The sequence below is a fragment of the Ciconia boyciana genome, chromosome 26 (genome assembly GCF_034638445.1).
Source record: "Ciconia boyciana chromosome 26, ASM3463844v1, whole genome shotgun sequence".
In the NCBI taxonomy this organism is placed as follows: domain Eukaryota; kingdom Metazoa; phylum Chordata; class Aves; order Ciconiiformes; family Ciconiidae; genus Ciconia; species Ciconia boyciana.
The window spans coordinates 2,415,860-2,434,526 of record NC_132959.1 but is presented as its reverse complement, the minus strand read 5'-3'; the positions used below and the strand labels follow the sequence as shown (position 1 = coordinate 2,434,526).

The window sequence follows — 18,667 nt, the reverse complement described above, 5'->3', positions numbered from 1 at the left end:
CGGGACATGGCCGGGCAGCGCTGCCGGGGAGGAACGAGCTGCGCCGTGACTCATTGCCGAAGCACGGCCTTCTCCTCCCAACCCCGGAAAATCCAGCGCACCGCCGGCACATGGGCCAAACCGGCCTGGCTCCCATCGGCCCCAACCTCGCCGGGCAACCGAGGGACCCGGGGCCCCTGGCCCCGCTGCTGGCAGCAGGTGGACGGTGGCCCTGGGGCTGCGTTTGCCACCCCCCCCCACTGCCATGAGACCCCTGGGGACCCCAAAACCCAAACCTCCTCGGCTCAGCTCCTCCTGCCGGGGCAGCACTGGGGCAGCCGAGGCACTGGTGCCAGCACAAGGCAGGATAAACCCTGGCATAAACCACGCTCAAGGGAAACCCAGCACCGCTGGAGCACATGCTCCAGCTAAAAATCTTATTTTAGGTGTATTTGCCTGCAGATTTTTGGGGCAGCCCCAGCTTTGGTGGCTGCAGCTCGTGCACCCCAATTTTCCTCCTGCAGGAATATCACCCGGCGGAGCATCCCGGGGGAGCGTGGCCGGGTCTTTGGCTCCGGCACCTGGCGGATAAGAGGAATTTCCTGCAGGGCTTTAACCCAGGGCTGCTCTCCAAGGCGAGGGCAGCATCCGCGCCAGCTCAGGGTCAGCCCGGGCCGCCCCGAGAACCGAAGGAAAATTGGCCGGCACGGGCAAGCCGGCACCGACGTGGCGCTGGGCACGGTGCGGCCGCTCGCCGATGCTACGAGGCAGGAAAAACACCGGGAGCTGGAATAAAAAATCCCAATGCAAAGAAATCCTGTGGGAAACCGCTCCCGGCTCCCCCATCCCCAAAAGCGTTCCCGCCTCCCTGCGATACGTGTTTCCAACCAGCCCCCAAACCCCCCAAACGCAGTGGCGTGGGGCGAGGACCCAGCCGTGATGAACATCATCACAGCTAATTTTCCCCTTTCCAAGCCCATTTAAGCTTCAGCATCCAAAACGCCCCGTGCCAGCAAGCAGCCGGATTTTATCTTTCCGCTGCGCAAAGCCTTGCTTGTGTACTGAATTGTCTAAAGCATCCCTGGGTGCTGGCCTTCAACTGCAGCCGGGGAAAAGGTTCCTCCAAAATCAGTGAGGACTGACAACAATTTTAAGGGAGGAGGCGGTGGTGGGGTTTCTTTTTCAAACGACAGCCTGAATTTGGTACCTAAATAGAGGGAAATTCTTCCCCAGTCCCCAGGAAAGAGGATGCTGTGCTCCACAGCGGAGAAAAAGCCAAGAAAAACCCAATACCTTGATGAGGAGGGGACGAAGAGCAGCCCCAAGGCAGGGAAGTCGGGGCACGAAGGGCTGGGACGCCCGGAGCCCGTTGGGGCTGAAGCCCCAGGGAGATGCCGGGATGAAGCGGAGGAAAGAGGCACGGCCGCTGCCCAGGGCTTCGTTAGTTGAATGTTGTTTATTATCAGTGAATCTATGGTAGCATAAACGAAGGATGCGGTGTACAGCCCGATTGCGACGCGCCATCTAGTGCTGGCTACAGCGGTGCTCACGAGGAGTAAAAAAACAAAACAAAACAAAAAAACACCAACCTAATATTTAATTTAAAAAACAACAACAAAAACCCCTTGTTTTCGTGAATAAACAGTTGCAGAATTAATTCAGGTCACTTCTCGTAGGATTAGTGATAACCAAAGCATCCCATCAGCCTTCCCCAGGGAGGGGCTGGGTAACATCAGTGAAGGTAAATGATCGTTCGACAAAATAAAACGCGCATTAACGGGTTTTGCACACCCTTAAAGAAAATCTTTACTGCACCCAGGGCCTGACGGCAGCAATGTTTCTTCCAAGGACACCATTAAGTGCACTTATTTTAAGACCTCGGGATCACGTCGCAGCCTCCCCATCCCCATCTCCCCCCTGCCGATGGGAGAAAAACCCTCCCGGGGCAGGTTTGGTGCTTTTCCTCCACGAAAGGTGCTCCGGGGCACGAGCGGCTCGCGCTCCCCCACCCAACCCACCCCGCTTTAAAAAAATAGGTGCCAGAAAAATATCTAGTCCCACGTCCCAAAAACACCGCGTGGGCAGTGGCTTTAGTGTGTCTATGAAAAGGAGCCGGCGGGTGGTAGATACAATCTTTCAATAAATAGAATTTGTATTTAATAGTCCCTTAAAAAAAAAGAAAAAAAAATAATATTAGTTTCACCATAAAGGAAACAAAAATGACCTGAAAAAATCCTTTGTGGTTCTGAAGAAATGCAGCCGGGTCAGCGCGACCCGGCTGAGGTTGGGGCTCACGGGGCGCCTGGGGAACAGCCAAAACTCCACCCTCCGCAGAAAAAATACTCGCCAAGGAGTTTTCATCACGGCCTGAAGTTCAGTTGTTTGGGGTTTTTTATCCCCATTTGGATTTTAAAAGAACTACAAACTACCGACCGCAATAAAATCCGGCAACGCCGAGCACTGAAGATCCTGCAAAATCCCACCGCGCCGGGAGCCCTGCGCGTGCCAAGGCTGCGGGGATGGGGGTCCAACCCCCCCCCTCCCGGAGAACAACTTTTGGGGGAGCTTTGCCCTTTCCCTCCTCAGCGGCAGCGCCGGGGGGGGCACAGGAGCCCGTTTCTCGTCTCCCTTCCAGGTCCCCATGGGATGGGGACAGGTTTGCATCCCCACCCCGGCGCAGCCGTCCAGGCTCACCCCGTCCTCGCAGGAGGACCACGACACAGCCAAACGTCGTTAATAAGGACACAAAGCACCCGGCCAAACTTGCTTTTCCCCCCCAAAAAAACGGCTTTGGAGGAGAAAGAGCGACAGCATCTCTGGCAATAGGGGATGCGAGATGATTTTCGTCTAGGAGGATGCACAGATGGGGAACCCGCTGCCGGCGTTCCCCGTTTTTCTTCCCTTATGCACAACTCTGTCACTTTTACCCGATTAAAGCGAAGCTCCCCTAAACCTCCACTGTTTTAACATCCGAGATTTCCCGGCGGAACTTTGTTCCCATCAAGCGCCGGGAAGGAGCCCGCTTCCAGGGAGCGGGTCCGAAAATCAGCACCAGGCGCTTCCCACCGCAACGCAACCTCCAGCATCCATCGGCTCGGCACGGCGGCAGGATGGAGTTAACCAAAACGGAGAGAAATTCCCCCCCCCAGACCCAGGAACCACTGGTGAAGCATCGCCTTTTGCCTTCCCTCCTCCCGTGCCCACCGTCTTTGCTTGGGGGGGGGTCTAGAGCATCCCTGGCTCCGATCGCTTTTGGCAGTAGCCGAAGGATGCTTCCCAAACTGAAATAAAGCCGCTGCTCCGATTACAGGGAAAATAAACGGCCAGAACTGGTCTATAAACCAAGCGACCCCCATACAGTGCGGATTTTGTTTGGTTTTTAAACGTTTCTCCTTAATATTTGGGGCGAACCAAGAGATCGCTGCAGGGTAACGGGGGTGAGAGCCTGCGGTGCTTAACCGGCGCTGTATATTCCCACCCCCGGGTTAAAGAACATCGGAATTACTGCAATTTGAGGACAGGATTTGCTACCTGGCGTTTGCTCCGAGTAAGAGGATGTGCACGGGAGCCACCCTGCAAGTCGCCTACGGGAGCAGATGCCGAGCCCCGGTTGCATCGACCACGCGTTGAAGCCCTTTTGAGCTGGGCAGGGCTTATCTACGCGTGGCGATTTAATAAAACCAAGGAGAACAACTGCAATCAGAGTTAAACCGTCACTGGGATATTTCCAATCCGTCGACAAGCAGCTCTGATGGCTCGACCCGTTAGGACCACGCTTAACGACCCCGCGCGGCCGCCTCCTCTAGAAAAGGCCTTAATTTGAGGGGTTTTAGATACACATTAAAGGGGTAAAACTTGTACATTAGAACCAAGCCTTAGTGTATTTGTGAGAGTAAGGCTTTAGGTGATTCTCCAGTGTTAAGTACACTTTCACCTCTCCTCTGCCCGGCTTTCTTGTCCCTTCTCCCCGGGAAGGGCAGCGGGCAGGATCAGCACGGAAAGGGATTGCATAGTTTGATGCCTTCTGAAAAACAAAACAAAACAAACAAAAAAAGAGGGAATGTTGTAAAGCTTTGAATTATCAGTATAATTCATGTTTTATTTTCACGTGGTAAAACGCTGGACCTTGCCGTGTACAGGATCGAGTCTGGCTGGGGAGCTGTAGTTACAAAAGAAAAAAAAAAAAAAAAAAAGAAAAAGATCTGTGCAAACATTGCAGTGCTAAAGTTAAACCCACCCTGCAAGACGTGAACGGGAGCGTACGGTTCATCTACGCCGCAGGGGCCGGGACGGGGGGAGAAGGGAACGTAGTGGACCACATCGAGTGTGTTAAGTTAGTTACGGGTTCATTTTTTCTTAACGTTTCGCTCTTTAGCCCTATTATCAAAAATATCTTTTAATATTCCTCAGCCTAAGGTCAGTTACGTGGCTCAGCAAAATGGAGCCGAGTTAATTCGATTCAGCAGAACAGAGGTAGTACGGAAGTAGCTTGCTCAAGTAGAAAGAGTTATCGCAGGCGTGTGTGTGTCCACGTACGGCTGCAAGCGCCCGGCAGCCCGCTGCGGATTTACCTCCCGGTGCCGCAGGATGCTCTTTGTCCTCTCTACTTCCCCACGCCGATGGTTATTGCTGGGTGGAGACACTGACCTTGTTTCTTGTCTCAATTCTCACTAAGTCGGGTCGACCGTACCGCGAACAGAACGGTTTTGCACAGTACTTCTGCAGGAAAAAAACTCAAAACCACTCAAGCACTGTGGCCATCTCCTCCGTCTCCCTCCCACCCCAAGAAAAGAGTTTAAAAATAACATTTTAAAAACAGAGTTGAGCCTGTCGGAAGGGCAGAGCCCCGGGCCCGCTGCTCAGATGCTCGGAGACATCCGACGGGGCCGGGCTCGGATGAGTTCAACCGAAAAAAAAAAACCCCAATAACATCCAATTCCAGCTAAGTTTCGCTCAGTACCAGAAAAAAGAAATATAAAATAAGAACAGTGTTAAAAAAAAAAACCAAACCTCTCTCAATTAAAAGGTCTGTGACGTTCAAACTGAAATTGCTGGGGCGTTTTCGCTCAATTCTGGGCAGTTAGTGATGTCGGAGTCCAGCTGGAAGGACCCGGCGGGGTGCTGCTCCCCGCTCGCCTTCTCCAAAAGCTTTGGTCTGGTTTATTGAATCGTTTTGAAGAACCCCCCCCCCCCTTCCACCCTGTGCTCCAACCTGAGCTCGCCCTCCGCTAATCCTGGTCACCCCTTGCCAGAAGAAGCCTCTTTAAAAGCATCCTCCTCCCTCTCGCAGGGTCTCTGCGAGGAGGGGCTGGTTTGTCTCGCCCCCTCTCCCTCCCGCCACCCTCCTCCATCACCTCCGAATCCCATTTCTCAGCCCATCCGGCCAAATACCCGCTCCCTCCTTCCACAAACAGGGAGAGGAGCGTGTGGGGGGGGGTTAAAAAAAAAAAATTATATATATATTATTGCATTCCCCATCTTTCATGGGTCCCAAGATCAGCGCCGGGGCAGGGCGCTCAGAACCTGTGCACCAGAGCCTCCCGCTCCTTGCGTTTCAGCTCCTCCTTGTAACAGCAGGAGCAGAAATTCCCAGTTTCTGGATGTCCGTAAAAACTGCAGTTCGGCTGCTTGCATTTGGTCTGCTGAACGTTATAAAGAACGCGGCTTTTATTTTTGTCCGCCGGCGTTCCTTTCTGCGAGCTGTCCTGCTCGAGGTATTCCCTGTAGCCGTTGCTGTGCGGGGGGAGGCAGGCTGAGCCGTCGCACTCCGTCGGGAAGGTGGGGTGGATGTCCATGTCCGTGGGGGAGAACCTCCCCGGGTGGGAAGGGCTGGTCTGGTAGGGGTTTGGCCGTGCCTGGGTGCAATGCCTGGGTAAGGTAGCGTAGGGAGGAAGGCTGCCGCAGGCCCCCCCGGCTACCTGCCGCCTGCTGTCTTGATAGCTGGGGGGATGCGACCCTTCCCCGCTGTTGACCACGGAGGGTCTGGGAAAGGTGAAAACGCCCGAATAGCCGGAGGGAAAAGCTGCTATTTTAGCGCCTACGGCCAGATCCGGGGTCTGGATGGTGTACGCAGGGGGAGGCTGGGGGTAAGCGGGGTTGAGCATCGCTTCCTCGCCCTTGTGGGTGTTCGCCTCCGGCTCCGGCTTCTTGGCAGGGCCAGCGCTCCCCAGCGCCTTCTTCTCCGCCTCCTTTTGTTTCTGCTCAGCCATAAAGCGTTCCTCGGCATCCAGAAGGTACCGCTGGATCATCTCCTCCTGGTACTGGTGCCGGTTGCTGGTCTTGAGGTGGCCGGCGAAGATGAACTTGCGCTCTCCCTGCATGGCAGCCCGGAGGATGCTCAGGCTCAGCCTGACGTCGTTGCTGTATTTGTAGGGGTCCGACGGCTTTTCGGGGGCTGCTTTACCCGGGCAGGTTTTCTCCACAGGAGCTGACAAGTCTCCTTGGGAAGTTTCCTCTTTGCTGCCTTTCCTTGACTTCAAGGATCCTTTCTTCTTCTTCTCCAAGGTATCTCCCTGCCCGTTGCTCACACCTCCCTTGATAGTTTTGCTGTGCATCAAGCCACCCATGTTCTTTTTTAGCTTACTTCCCAACGTTTTGCCGAAGCTGCCCAGCTTATTGGCAACCGAGTCTGCCCGTTTTTTATCTTTTTCCTTATCCTTTTCTCGGTCTTTCTTTGGTTTCTCTTTGTCCTTGCAACCCCTGCTGCCACCATTGCTTGCTGAACTGCTGCAGACCGACTCCTTGTCCGACTCTCCTGACTCCGCAGCTGAACGAGCATCGTCGCCCGCAGAGGCTGTAGGAGACTCCGGCTGGGCCAACGGCGCCTAGGGAGAAAGAAAACATATATATCAAAGTCCAGCAAGTTCCTCAGATAAGAATTTTCAGGCTGAAGGTGAAACAGAAGTAGGCACTTGCTTGGAGAACGGAGGGGACAACGTTCAAACACACTCAGTGTGACACGTCCCCAGCACGTCCTGCACATCCATAAAGGTCTTCACTTGCCAGAGGTTTCAGGGGAAAAGCTAGAGAAGAAGAAGGGGGTGCTACTGGTGAGGAAGGGGCCAACAAATTCCCCCTCTGGTCACCCAAAACTTTGGTGGGCACGGCTGGCACCCCTTTCCCTGGGGTCACGGCATCCCCCGTCCCTTCACATCAACGGTTCGTACGTCGATAAGGCTGAGCCGGGGACGGGTTAGGGTATTTCTAAGCAAAGCACGTAGCCCGTTAAGGAGGTCACAACCAAAACGTCACCATCCGAGCTTTGCTACAGAGATGACACCTCGACGGTTTCAGACAGACCAAACCAGCCGACATTTAAGTTTGGGGAATTTTCTCCTAAAAAGGGGAGGGGGGAAAAAAACCCTTCATGCTGCCAAGGCAGCTACCACCATCTGCCAACACACCGCCACGGAGATTGAGGAAGCGGACGGGAGTTTTCCTGCCAAGGAAAGGTCCCAGGAAAACTACAGTCAAACCGTGTGTCTCAGGGCAGCTTCTGGTGGCCGTAAACCAACAGTTCATGTTTGTCTTGGAGCGAGCAGCGTCATCTTCGCTGCCAGCAACCTACGCAAGAGGCTGCGCTGCGGGATGTACGAGGGCTGTGCTTCAAGTGTGCATGAAGAGTAAAAACAGGCACGCAAAGCTCTAGGAGAAAAGCGCACGCACAAAACCGAAGTTGTTTATCTGCTCAGAGCAGTATTATCTGCAATTTCTGGAGGCACAGACAACCTCAGGGGGAAGGAGAGCAAGCCAGCTGACGGCTTCACGTCTGCTGCCCTGCAGAAAGCAGGTTTAAATAATTAAAGAGGAAAGAAAATACTCCTTGTCTCTTTACCTGCATGTCACAAGGCAACGTGATCCATTTAACATTCATGTAGCTGTGCAGCAAGTGCAGCTTTGCTTCCAGTGATAACGTCACGCTAAAATTTAAAATGAGGATTAAAAAAAGGTTAGAGTCAAGTTTCATTTTAATACCTGAGCTTCTCTCCTCCATATTTACAGCTATTTCCCTGTCATCTTTATATCAAAACGCATGTTTTAATACAACAGGTAATATTGCATCAAGACAGCAGCGATACAACAGGTAACATTTTTGTAGCCTTCCAAACTTTTCAGTTAAAATCCAAATGAATAAATAAGAAGATTCCTGAATATCAAAATCAACGAATTAAAATGAACTCGATGAATAATCTGACCTGTACATGAGACAAGTAACAAAAAAAGCAGATGTCACAGATCTAAATAGAGCTAGTTTCAAAATGATTCTCCTCTCCACAGAAACAACTTCAGAAAAGAGTAAAGATGTTTTCTCAAAAATTTCCACTTGTCAAAAAACAAAAAAAAAAAAAAAGGAAAAAAGAAAAAAGAGTCTTTCCACTAAAAACACAGGAACAGAGTCTTTTCTACTGGCTCCAAACCCCTCAAAATGAGATACTGTATCGGTAGAACCCGCGCTGAATTTTAATACTTTGATCTTGGAGGTTTCTAGGTTTCCTAAGCCCAAGTCAGATGATGGACAAATCACGCTTCCAGCCCTCTGACCACTACACCCACCGGTGCTGACTTCTGACTCAATAACAGGAAACTCGCTACTACCAAACCATGACACGGCTTGCCCGTAGTCTGAGTCAAAAATAGGAAGGGTGGCTGACTGCACGCCGTCCTCCCATCCAGGGCCCACGCTCAGAGATATTTGTTGTCTTCGAGTGGGGATAGAGGAATGGAAAAAATACACCTTTTTTTTGTGTGAATACGACAGCCGATCCTCCGGTGCTTCTCGTTTCTGAGCTACGCCTAGTCTGAAGCTCCGGGATTTGGAGCAATCATCTCTTTACCTTGTGGGAATGAAGCTGATGAGATGTCACAATCCTACCCAAAATGTACCGAAATCAGGGCATCAGGAGGGAATGAAGTAAGAGAAAAAGCCGTTCCATTCCCACCGAACAGGTTCATACCCTGAGTACAGCTTTCGCCCAGACACAAGAAATCCCCAGCTGGGGACAGAGCAAGGAGCCCTCCAGCCGGGACCGCTCCGGTTTGCAGGTGACCAACCTGGCCAGCTTGACGTTGTCACCGTCGTCTTTTCCCCACTGCCATTCCTTCCCGGGATCCACGGCAAAGTGCACGGGGAGCAGCTTGTGCTCGGAGTCCGTCAGGGGGATCACAGCTGCACGAAAACCCAGGTTTAATGCCCGAAAGGACAAACCTTTCACTGTTGGCAGCCAAGCTCTGAGCGCCCACCAAGAACAACGTCAGCTCTGATGGCAACCGCTGTCACGGCAAATCACACAGCGGCTGCCAACGCTTGGGATCACAGAATCATCACAGACTCATAGAACGGTTTGGGTGGGAAGGGACCTTCAAAGGCCACCTCGTCCACCCCCCGCCATGACAGGGCCATCTTCCACCAGGTCAGGTTGCCCAGAGCCCCGTCCAACCTGGCCTTGAACGCTTCCAGGGACGGGGCATCCCCCACCTCTCCGGGCAACCTGGGCCAGCGTCTCACCAGCCTCAGCGTAAACAATTTCCTCCTTACATCTAGCCTGAATCTCCCCTCTTTTAGTTTAAAACCATCACCCCTTGTCCTGTCGCTACAGGCCCTCCCAAAAAGTCCGTCCCCACCTTTCTTATAAGTCCTGAAAGGTGCAAGAAGGTCTCCCCGCAGCCTTCTCTTCTCCAGGCTGAACAACCCCAGCTCTCTCAGCCCGTCCTCACAGCAGAGCTGTTCCAGCCCTCGGACCATTCTCGTGTCCCTCCTCTGGACCCGCTCCCACGGGTCCACGTCTCTCCTGTGCTGAGGACCCCCGAGCTGGACGCAGCGCCCCGGGGGGGTCTCACCAGAGCGGAGTCGAGGGGCAGAATCCCCTCCCTCGACCTGCTGGCCACGCTGCGGGTGACACAGCCCAGGAGACGGTTGGCTTGCTGGGCTGCCGGTGCCCATCGCCAGCTCATGCCCAGCTTTTCACCCACCGGTACCCCCAAGTCCTTCTCCGCAGCGCTGCTCTCAATGCTGTATTGACATAAATCGTGTTTATCACCTACCTTGATCTTTTGTGGGTTCCTTCTGCTCCATGGATACCAGGGCAGAAAAATGGGCTTGGTCATAAGCCAGTACCAACGGAGAACGATGGCATTTGTTGGCTGGGACTTCCAGAGGAAGATAGATCCCTCCAAAAGGAATAGGGGCAAAGGCTGGAAAGAAATCGGGGCGGTCAGTTCTCATAACAGGTTAAAGAGTTAAGAGTTGTTTATACTGAAACTGCTCCAGAACAAGCTCTTTGCTTCATTCAAGGTTTCACCTGCAATTATCTGTCAGCTCGAGGGACGCTAAAAAAAAACCACAACCCAAAATAGACGTCTATTTTACATCAGGAGGAACACAGTTGCAAAACAAACCTGTATTTTACTATAAAAAAACCCCCTTCTTCACTCCTCCACAAGACAACTTAAAATTTGCACACAGAATGATGGTAATTGATTAATCTTTTCTGACAGGAAATTAAGTCTGCTAGCGGAAAATACGACACACAGGGAACGGAATTTCCCATCTCTACACACACGTGTGGGGACAAAAGAGGTAGAAAAAAATAAACCCATCACACGGACGCTCTTAGAAACAGCAAAAGTCCAGACCGCGATGCTGAGCTGCGTGTCTCACCCCCCGTGGGAATCACCCCCAGCACCCTGCAGCAGTTCAGCGCACCCCGGGCTCTGCTCTCCGATTCAAGATCCAGCTTCGCTGAGCAAAAAGACCCCGTGAAAACGTGCAGCAGAGAGGAAACGCAGAGTTTGAGCATGCACAATTCATGAAGGCTTTTCAAAGAGAGTGCAATTCTTACCTTCTCCCCCCGAGTCCCGCAGCATCGTGTCTGCCACCACCACTATCGGTCTCTTCAACACGTGGGCGAGGACGAAGACGTGAAACTCCTCCAGGCTCTCGTACACCGGCTCTTCCGAGCTTTCAACACTTTGGGAAATGAGAAAGACAATAATTTGCACTCCTTGTGTATTTAATCATTGCTTTTAAAAATAGGAAGGGGTCTTTATAGGCGGTCAGGTAGAGGCGGATCATATTAACAGCATTAAGTTGGATCTCAGCTCTAATTTGGGATTTTAGATGTAGATCCCAAAAAATGTCCTATTCGAAGACAAGGGCTGTATCTGGGAAATACCACACTGCTGTCTGCACTTCTGGGAGGCTCTTATCTGAAGAGCCTCAAAAGTGGTGTTTGTTTGGGATGGCTGCGGCGATAAAATGCCCTTGAAATACAGCGTAAGCACCACAGAAATCCTCAGCTTCTGTTTATTACTCTCATTTCAGAGCCATCAACACAATGAACATGAGAAAAAGATTAGTTTTCTGTTCAATGTGTGTGTTAACCCCCCAAAAGGCGTCGTGTAGCATTTAAATCATTTCCCGTGATGCTTTATGGACCTCTCGTTGTTCCTCGTGATCCTTCCTCCTTCCCCTTAAAACCCCACAAGCTGGGCCAAAGCAGCAATCCCCAGCCTGGTCCCTCGACCTGCCCTTGAGAATTAACCCGCGCTGTACGTTGGAGGAAGACGTTCGCTGTGTTTTACACCTAGATTTATTATGTTTTAATTCAGTCCCCTCCACGTACCCTCCGCAGCCGCCCCCGTTGGTGCCGTAGTGCACGCGAGGCTCGCTGGACGCCAGCTTGATCAGCTCGTTCCACTCCTTCTGCCACTCCTCTTCGGTGTAAACGAGACCAGACTGGAAAATGGCAAATAAACCCCCAGAAACCTTCAAAGTAAATATTTTCCCATCTCTTCAGTATAGTTTTATACGTGCAGTCGCAACTTTTCTCTATGGATTTATGCAAAAATAATCAATATATTATGCAAAAAAGCACACATTTCCAAATCTCTGTTCTCAAGCCAGCCGGGGAGATAATCTGCCTGAAACAAAAGTTTGCCTTTTTGCAGGTGGAAGGAAACATTTCAACCCACAGAATGAGAGGAAACCTTTACTCTTCCACTAAATCCTTCCAGTATTAAAGATGACCTCAAGTTGTGCCAGGGGAGGTTTAGATTGGATATTAGGGAAAATTTCTTCACCGAAAGGGTTGTCAAGCACTGGCACAGGCTGCCCAGGGAAGTGGGGGAGTCCCCATCCCTGGGGGTATTTAAAAGCCGCGTAGATGTGGTGCTGAGGGCCATGGCGTAGTGGTGGACGTGGCAGTGCTGGGTTAACGGTTGGGCTCAATGATCTTAAAGGTCTTTTCCAATCTAAACGATTCTATGACATAACCTGTTACCAAGAGACAGATAATTGGACTGGCTAAAATACAGGTTTGCCTTCAGAATTTATTTTCCTTCAAAAAACAACGAAAGACACCATAGCATCCAGAAATATTCAACTCGAGTATTGCTTTGGGATTTCGACACATGGCAAACCTACAGTTTACTCACATTTCCTTACATTATGATTGCAAAATGCCCGTTCCGCAATCGCACCATGTGCAACGTGAGCTGTCGCAGTCCGAAACGGCGCTCCACCGAGGGCACCGCAAGGGAAACCCACGCAGGGCACAGCCCTCTCCTCGAGATGCTCTGAAGCCATCTGCCGTCCCTCTGCAGAATACGCTGCCTTTGGCACAACCACCCTACTTTATAAAGCCGGCACCGAGTCTTAGATTCGGGAATTGCACCTTTTCTCCTTAACACAGATGCTTTTCAAACAGCTCCCAACACAATCCCAGAATTGCAAGGCATCAGAAGCCTTCCTCATCCCAAGGAAAGGGAGAAATATCTCAAAACACAAGACCGTGCAAAAAGCTAAGCTCAAGCCTGCTGTATTTAAGGTCATAAGCTGAGAAACGCAATGGGAAGGGCAGCAGCCTTACCCTCCTCCTCCTTCCCCCGGCTCCATAATCGGAGCTCCAGCATCCAAACACAACATCCTAAGTCCTCAAAGCTGCCAAGAAAACCTTCAAGCCGTGCCCCAGAAGTAACCGATGGCACGTTCAGCTCTCCACTTTGCTCTGTAAGGTATTAATTAAGTGTCTCTGCTCCCGGTTAAGTCGTCAACACCAATTCTTTCATTGCTGATCTAAAGCTTGCGAAGCAAAGCACGGGAGGAGAATATTGCACCCAGGGCGGGTTGTGAAATTCAGAGCAACATCCATCACCCTGGGCTGCTGCTTTCAGAGCTTATTTGGAAAGGAGGAGCTCGTAATCCTCGACTTCCAGCCAACTGCTTCAGCGGTACCTGCAATTCCTGGGCCGTTGCACCACCTACATCCCACATCTACTGCCAAGATCCTTCGGCTTGTGCCGAGGACTACGACCAGGGCACGACACCACCGCAACCCACCCCCTGAGCCTTTTCAAGTCCTTTTAAGATCTGCAAGTCACAGTACTTTGTTGGCAGCTAATTCTGGAGCACGCACTTTAAAGAGATGCATAAAAGCATGCTTTTAATAGCAGTAAAACCTCCAATTATTTATTAACGACTCTGTTTCAAACAGGGAAATACGTATTTTCTCAAACTGTCAAGATAGGAATCTTTGTGCCCTTCCAAAAATAAAAAGGAAGCTGGAGAGTAAACAACATCCTTCAGCGTCAGGTGGAAACAAAAGTTTACCCTGTTTGCAAAAACACCTCGACGCGGAGGGGCCGTCTCTCACCGCGTGAGGACAGCTGGTAACTTTCCACCTCGACAAAGTCAGGTCCCTGCTTTCGGGGGGGGCCTGCGTCACAGCGCTGAAAAGCCTTTAATGCGGCAAGTTCATGGATTTCCTTTTTTGGCGGAGGAGGTTGCTCCAACGCTTCGACCGAGGCGCATCTCGCTGACCTTTGTCGCTGGACAGAACTACGCCACAGCGTTGCTTTTCTCTTAAAAGCCCAGCGCGGCCATCGCATCCTGCTGGATCTTAAACGTCTGAAGGTGACGTTTGTTTTCCCATCCATATCGGGCATAACACGGTTCTAATAAAGAATTTTCCTACCTCGTAATAAAGATAATTTTGCCATAGTTTAGACTGAAGGATATGTCTCATGGTGGCACAGCCGAGTACTGCCAGCCAGGGAGTTGCCCAAAATTCAAGACAGACTTTATCACGATAGGAAGCACCTCCCAGACCCACGGGATATTTTATCAAGACTTTCCCCTCCGCAAAGAGGACGGCGTTCGGTCTGGTTCCTACCTCCTTGTTCTGCTGCGTTTGCTGCCAACGCCACCTCCGCTTCAGGGCTTCCCTTTCCACGCCTTTATCCATCAAGGTGTAAAGGGATTTGCGAAGCATGAGATCTCTATCGTGGAAACCCCACATACCTGCACGGAGGAAAAAGAAACAGCAGCAGAGGATTAGCAGCAGCTGGCATCGCTCCATCGATCTGCCGAGGTCCCACAACCTGCCACGAACCAGGGGAAGTGGGTCGACTGGGAAAGCGAGGCAGAGAAATGCAAGTTTCTCAATCTAAATAATAAAATTCCTGGTTCAAAGCCTGCATTTTCCACCCGCAGCGAGTTTTCATGCAGCTAAATGGAGACGCTGCCACCTCTGCTTTCAACTCTAAGGCATCTCAGAGATACAGAAAAGTATTTTTCCACAAAAATCGCACGCTCCTTTACACCAACATCTGATGGGAAAACGAGACCGGGTTAAATGAGACTGTGGTTTCGCCGTGTCTGAAATACAAACATGAAGGAAACGCACAACCCCGCGGATTTAAAAGCCTGGAAACCTCAGAAAATTTACTACGATCGCACTTGACAAGATGAAGTCAAACCTCGAAACTTCAGTGTGTGGGAGGAGGGAAGGGGCAGCTCTGTTATTTCATGTTTTCTTTAGGAAAAGGGGGAAGCTTGCCAAATGGACGGGGAGAGGTACTTTAGAAGTACACAAGCTATTGGCAGCCTGTTTCCTTCAACCGGCTCCTCTTCTGCGGAGCCTGAGCGTCGCGACCGCTCGCACGCCTACTGCTGCGGCAGCCGGGATGAGCAGCAGCATCCCGGTTTCCCGTGGGAACGGATGGGAAACGCTTGGTCCTGCTCCCCGAGAATGGTCCTGGGCTCTCCTCCCAGCACAGCCGCTTCCCCCGTCTCAGCCGGAGAAGGAAGGTGGCACCGGGACGACGCACGTTACCAGGTCTGAAGTCAACCAGTTCGTTATTTCACCTGCCGTGAATTAAGCCAAGCTCTTACCCAGGGAAGCAGCATGGAGCAGGCAGTTCCCATCACCCGTGGTGGCCAGGGGAAGCAGCCTTTGGCAGCTGGGATCCACGTTCGCCCACCAGTTCAGACGACCTGTGGGAATATTCGAGAGCGTGAAAACGGGGCCCCTTACACCGCGTGGGACTGGTGCGTGCGTTCACCCCCTCAAAAAACACCGACGAGGATGGAAACCTGCTTAATCTGCAGGGGAACACCCAAAGAGACGAGCAGTTCTAGACCCATCCCATGGCTGGAGGAAGGAAGGAGTCAAGACGGTAATAAAGCAACAGAAAGGGGAGACTGGAGTTGCAACACTTCATGGGGATGCAGGGAAACGCCCAGGCTGAACGTAAGGTCATACAAATTAGAATTAAAGCTGGAAAGAGGAGCCAGCCCAGCCAGGATTTTAACCCAGACCAGCGTTCTCCTCCTACCCATTTCTCCCCCCACCCTACTTATTTCAAAACCCCAAAAACCATCAGGTTGAAAACACCTCCTTAAGTGCCTGTCACAAATGGTGCCCAACAACTTTTCCCATTAATAACTGCTTTTCGTTTCTTCCCGTAACCAAATCACTCCTCTTTAAACCATCTCACATCAGTCATTTTTTCCCTGCTCGCTGGTTTAGGTACAATATTCGGGAACTTTTGCTGATCCCAGCGGCTTTACCAATGCAAATGCAAACTGACAGTGCTTTACGCCATTTAAAAATAGCAGCTTTTTGGTAATATAAGGCACTTGTAGTAATTCAAGTTGAGAGCATCTAAAAATAGAACCTTAGGAAAAAATTAACGTACACGCTGCAGTCAAGTACAGTGCGACTGGAGGGTAAACATTTACCAAGGAAACGAAGTTGGGCTGAATTAGGACTTTGAACTTAGAACCCAGCCTGCGTCTCGCTCTGCTATGCCCTCAAAAACAGGCGCTGCCTCCCTTGGCTGCGACTTTTTCCGGTAGCTTTTCTGCAGCGGATCCCGTGCAACAGGCAGTTTTTTGGCTGGTAGATGCTGCTCAGGCTTCCAACAAGTTGCATTTAAATTGCTCTTGCAGAAAACCAGCCCTTTCCCAGCATTTTTAACGAACCTTTCCCTGCTCCCGAGCACGGTCCCTGCCAGGGACTCCGGCTCTCAAACACAGGATTTCTTGAAATTGTTTGCACGACCTCAGCAACAGCAGCTGTAGAAGAGCTAAATACAGAAAACTTGTTTTTAAACACCGATAAACACAGGAAAACAAAAAAATGCAGAGCTAACTGCAACGCCAGGCGGGTAATTTCTTTTCTCGTCTCGGGAAAGGAACCCGTCGGAGTTGAAAAGTGTTTAGTACACAGCCTCGGGACAATAGCTCCGCGCGGAAAAGCCGGCTATTTTCACTCAGTATAGCTCCTGGCACGGCGAAGTCGCAAGCCTGCGCCAAGTGGCATGGGGCCAGAGGAGCAAACCGAGCAGCAAAACAGCGTCTCACAAAAGCTCACCAAAATGTAACGCTACTGTAGGCAGCGCTGAGCTGCTTTTTTTTTTGGTTTTTTGTTTTTTTTAAATTCATTTCACGTCGCTCTTGGAGAATTCGCTGCTCTTTTCAACAGCCGGGGGAGTCAGGGGAGTTGGCATCTCCGGTCAGCACTTCGGAGGTTGCGCAACCTCTCGTTGAGCCGAGTCAGGTCCGATTCGGAGGGGACACACCTTGGGGAGGCATTTCTATTCGCAGCGTGTGGTCACGCCGTGCTGCGCACATCCCCGGCAAGGCAGGCAGAGTAATTTGTACAGATTTCCAGTTACGCAAGAGAAGTCATCTCGAAAGAAACCGCATTCCCCAAACCCTTCTCTGAATGTTTTGCTCCCGTCAAGGCGGTGGAAAGGCCAAGAGGCCCCCTGGAAGTATTTAAAACAACATATTTCTCTGCACGTGGTTATTAGGAGCAAGCCCTGAAAGCTCTACAAGAAAGATAACTGGATTCAAGAGCACGAGGGATCTTCCTGCGATCATCGCTCGAGCGGCGAGGTCGGCGACAGCTCTTCTGCACACCTGAAGAAGTCCACCAGCATCAAGAGGCTTCCTCTGCATCCAGCACCATGACTCTTACGGGGTCCAGTTTTGCCCCGCAGCTGGTTTTGCTACAGAACATCTGTTTGTCCCAGCAGAGATCAGGAACCTGCGCACAAAGGTGTGCGTTTGGTAAAATACCATCGTTTCTTCTAACGAGAACCATCTAAATAGGTCACGGCAATAGGAAGGAACAAAGACGGTGCTCCTCCCAGCCCGAAGACGAGGCTTGACTCATTGAAAAACCAAATGGCTCCCCTAAGGCTACCAGGGAATCCAGCGCCGTAATTACAAGTCCATCCTCTCTGCGTGACGAAGATAGCGTTCCCAGGGGTGACTCGGCCTCGTGCTCCCTGGGCTGACGTGATGGATCCAACACGAACACCCACCACGACCTCCGGGCAGTGACTCCAGACCACTGGGGATTTTTCCCCCCTGCTGAATCACCGGTGGAGGTGAAGGAGCAGGATCCCCACCTAACGGGGGTTAAAAAAACCCCAGAGACCAAAAGAGAAGAGCAGCTGGAAAAAATGGCATCTCCGCTGAAGCAAGCTCATTTCATTTATCTAAAATGAGATAATTCATCTGCAGTTTCCTTATCTAATCCAGAGCCCATCTCTTTGACGAAAACCATACCTGCAGGAAACATTTCTGTTTCGGGATCTAGCAGTGACAAGAGCTCGTTCCAGTGCATTTACGCATCGGTAGCTACTTTCTCCCGTGTTTTGGGAAGGATGGGAATCAAAGGCTTCCAACCAACCCTGCTATCGCTCTGCCTGCCGAAACGATGCAACCCGTGGCAGCACGCATCTCGCCGAGCGCTTGGCCGTCCTCCTCCCGGCCATCGGGGACACCTCCCTCCGCAGCACAGGCTCAGCCTCCCGGTCTCGCTGCTGAGGATGACAGCGGAGGGGCCGAAGGCACTGCAGCAGCGGTCCTGCGCCGCAGACAGCGATCCGGCGGGAAGAGAGCCGGCAGAGCCCAGCACCCAACTTCTGAGAACGTTTCATCTGCCTTTCGAAGCAAGGCGGACCCAGACGTGAGCTCGTCTCTCCTGCTAAGGGAACCAGTCCAGCCAGTGACTTACGGGCAAAAATATTTGCAAGTCGGATGCCAGGTAGGTAAGACAGAGGGGGGTACGCGTACACACGTGCCGCTGCTCATGCACAGGCTAAACCCAGGCTGGAAAGCTTCTCAAAACCCGGGTGATGCATTACCAAGGCACCCATTTCTTTGATTGCCCACTCTGAGACGCGGGACATTTACGCCCCAAGAACGAGGAACCCGTTTGCCATTCCTTCGATGCCAGTCCCGCAGCAAAGCAAGCACGCTGATCTCTCGACTCAGCAGTTTTTAATAGTCCACCTACAGATGTTTCTTAAATATTAGTCCGAAGCGCGAAGCAGGAGGTTTCTTGCCAATACGCTGGGGGACTTTTGAAGGTGTGCTTGGCACCGTGTCCCTGAC

General features: G+C 51.6%; 1 protein-coding gene across 5 annotated transcripts in view; it reads right to left on the bottom strand.

Moving 5' to 3' along the window:
- Nucleotides 1–1,422: 1,422 nt before the first annotated feature.
- Nucleotides 1,423–18,667, bottom strand: part of OTUD7B (OTU deubiquitinase 7B) — a 38,862-nt gene continuing 21,617 nt past the window's right edge. For 2 of the 5 annotated variants that reach the window (XM_072846761.1, XM_072846762.1), the window contains exons 5-12: nt 15,149–15,250; nt 14,148–14,275; nt 11,601–11,743; nt 10,818–10,945; nt 10,021–10,170; nt 9,031–9,145; nt 7,814–7,898; nt 4,041–6,803 (exon numbers count right to left, since the gene is read on the bottom strand). In XM_072846761.1, coding sequence (XP_072702862.1) covers nt 5,496–6,803; nt 7,814–7,898; nt 9,031–9,145; nt 10,021–10,170; nt 10,818–10,945; nt 11,601–11,743; nt 14,148–14,275; nt 15,149–15,250 — 2,159 coding nt within the window. In that variant the 3' untranslated portion in view covers nt 4,041–5,495. Of the gene's footprint in view, nt 4,004–4,040; nt 6,804–7,813; nt 7,899–9,030; nt 9,146–10,020; nt 10,171–10,817; nt 10,946–11,600; nt 11,744–14,147; nt 14,276–15,148; nt 15,251–18,667 lie in introns of those variants that run through there. The other 3 variants (XR_012039750.1, XR_012039749.1, XM_072846764.1) reach the window with 3 other exon arrangements.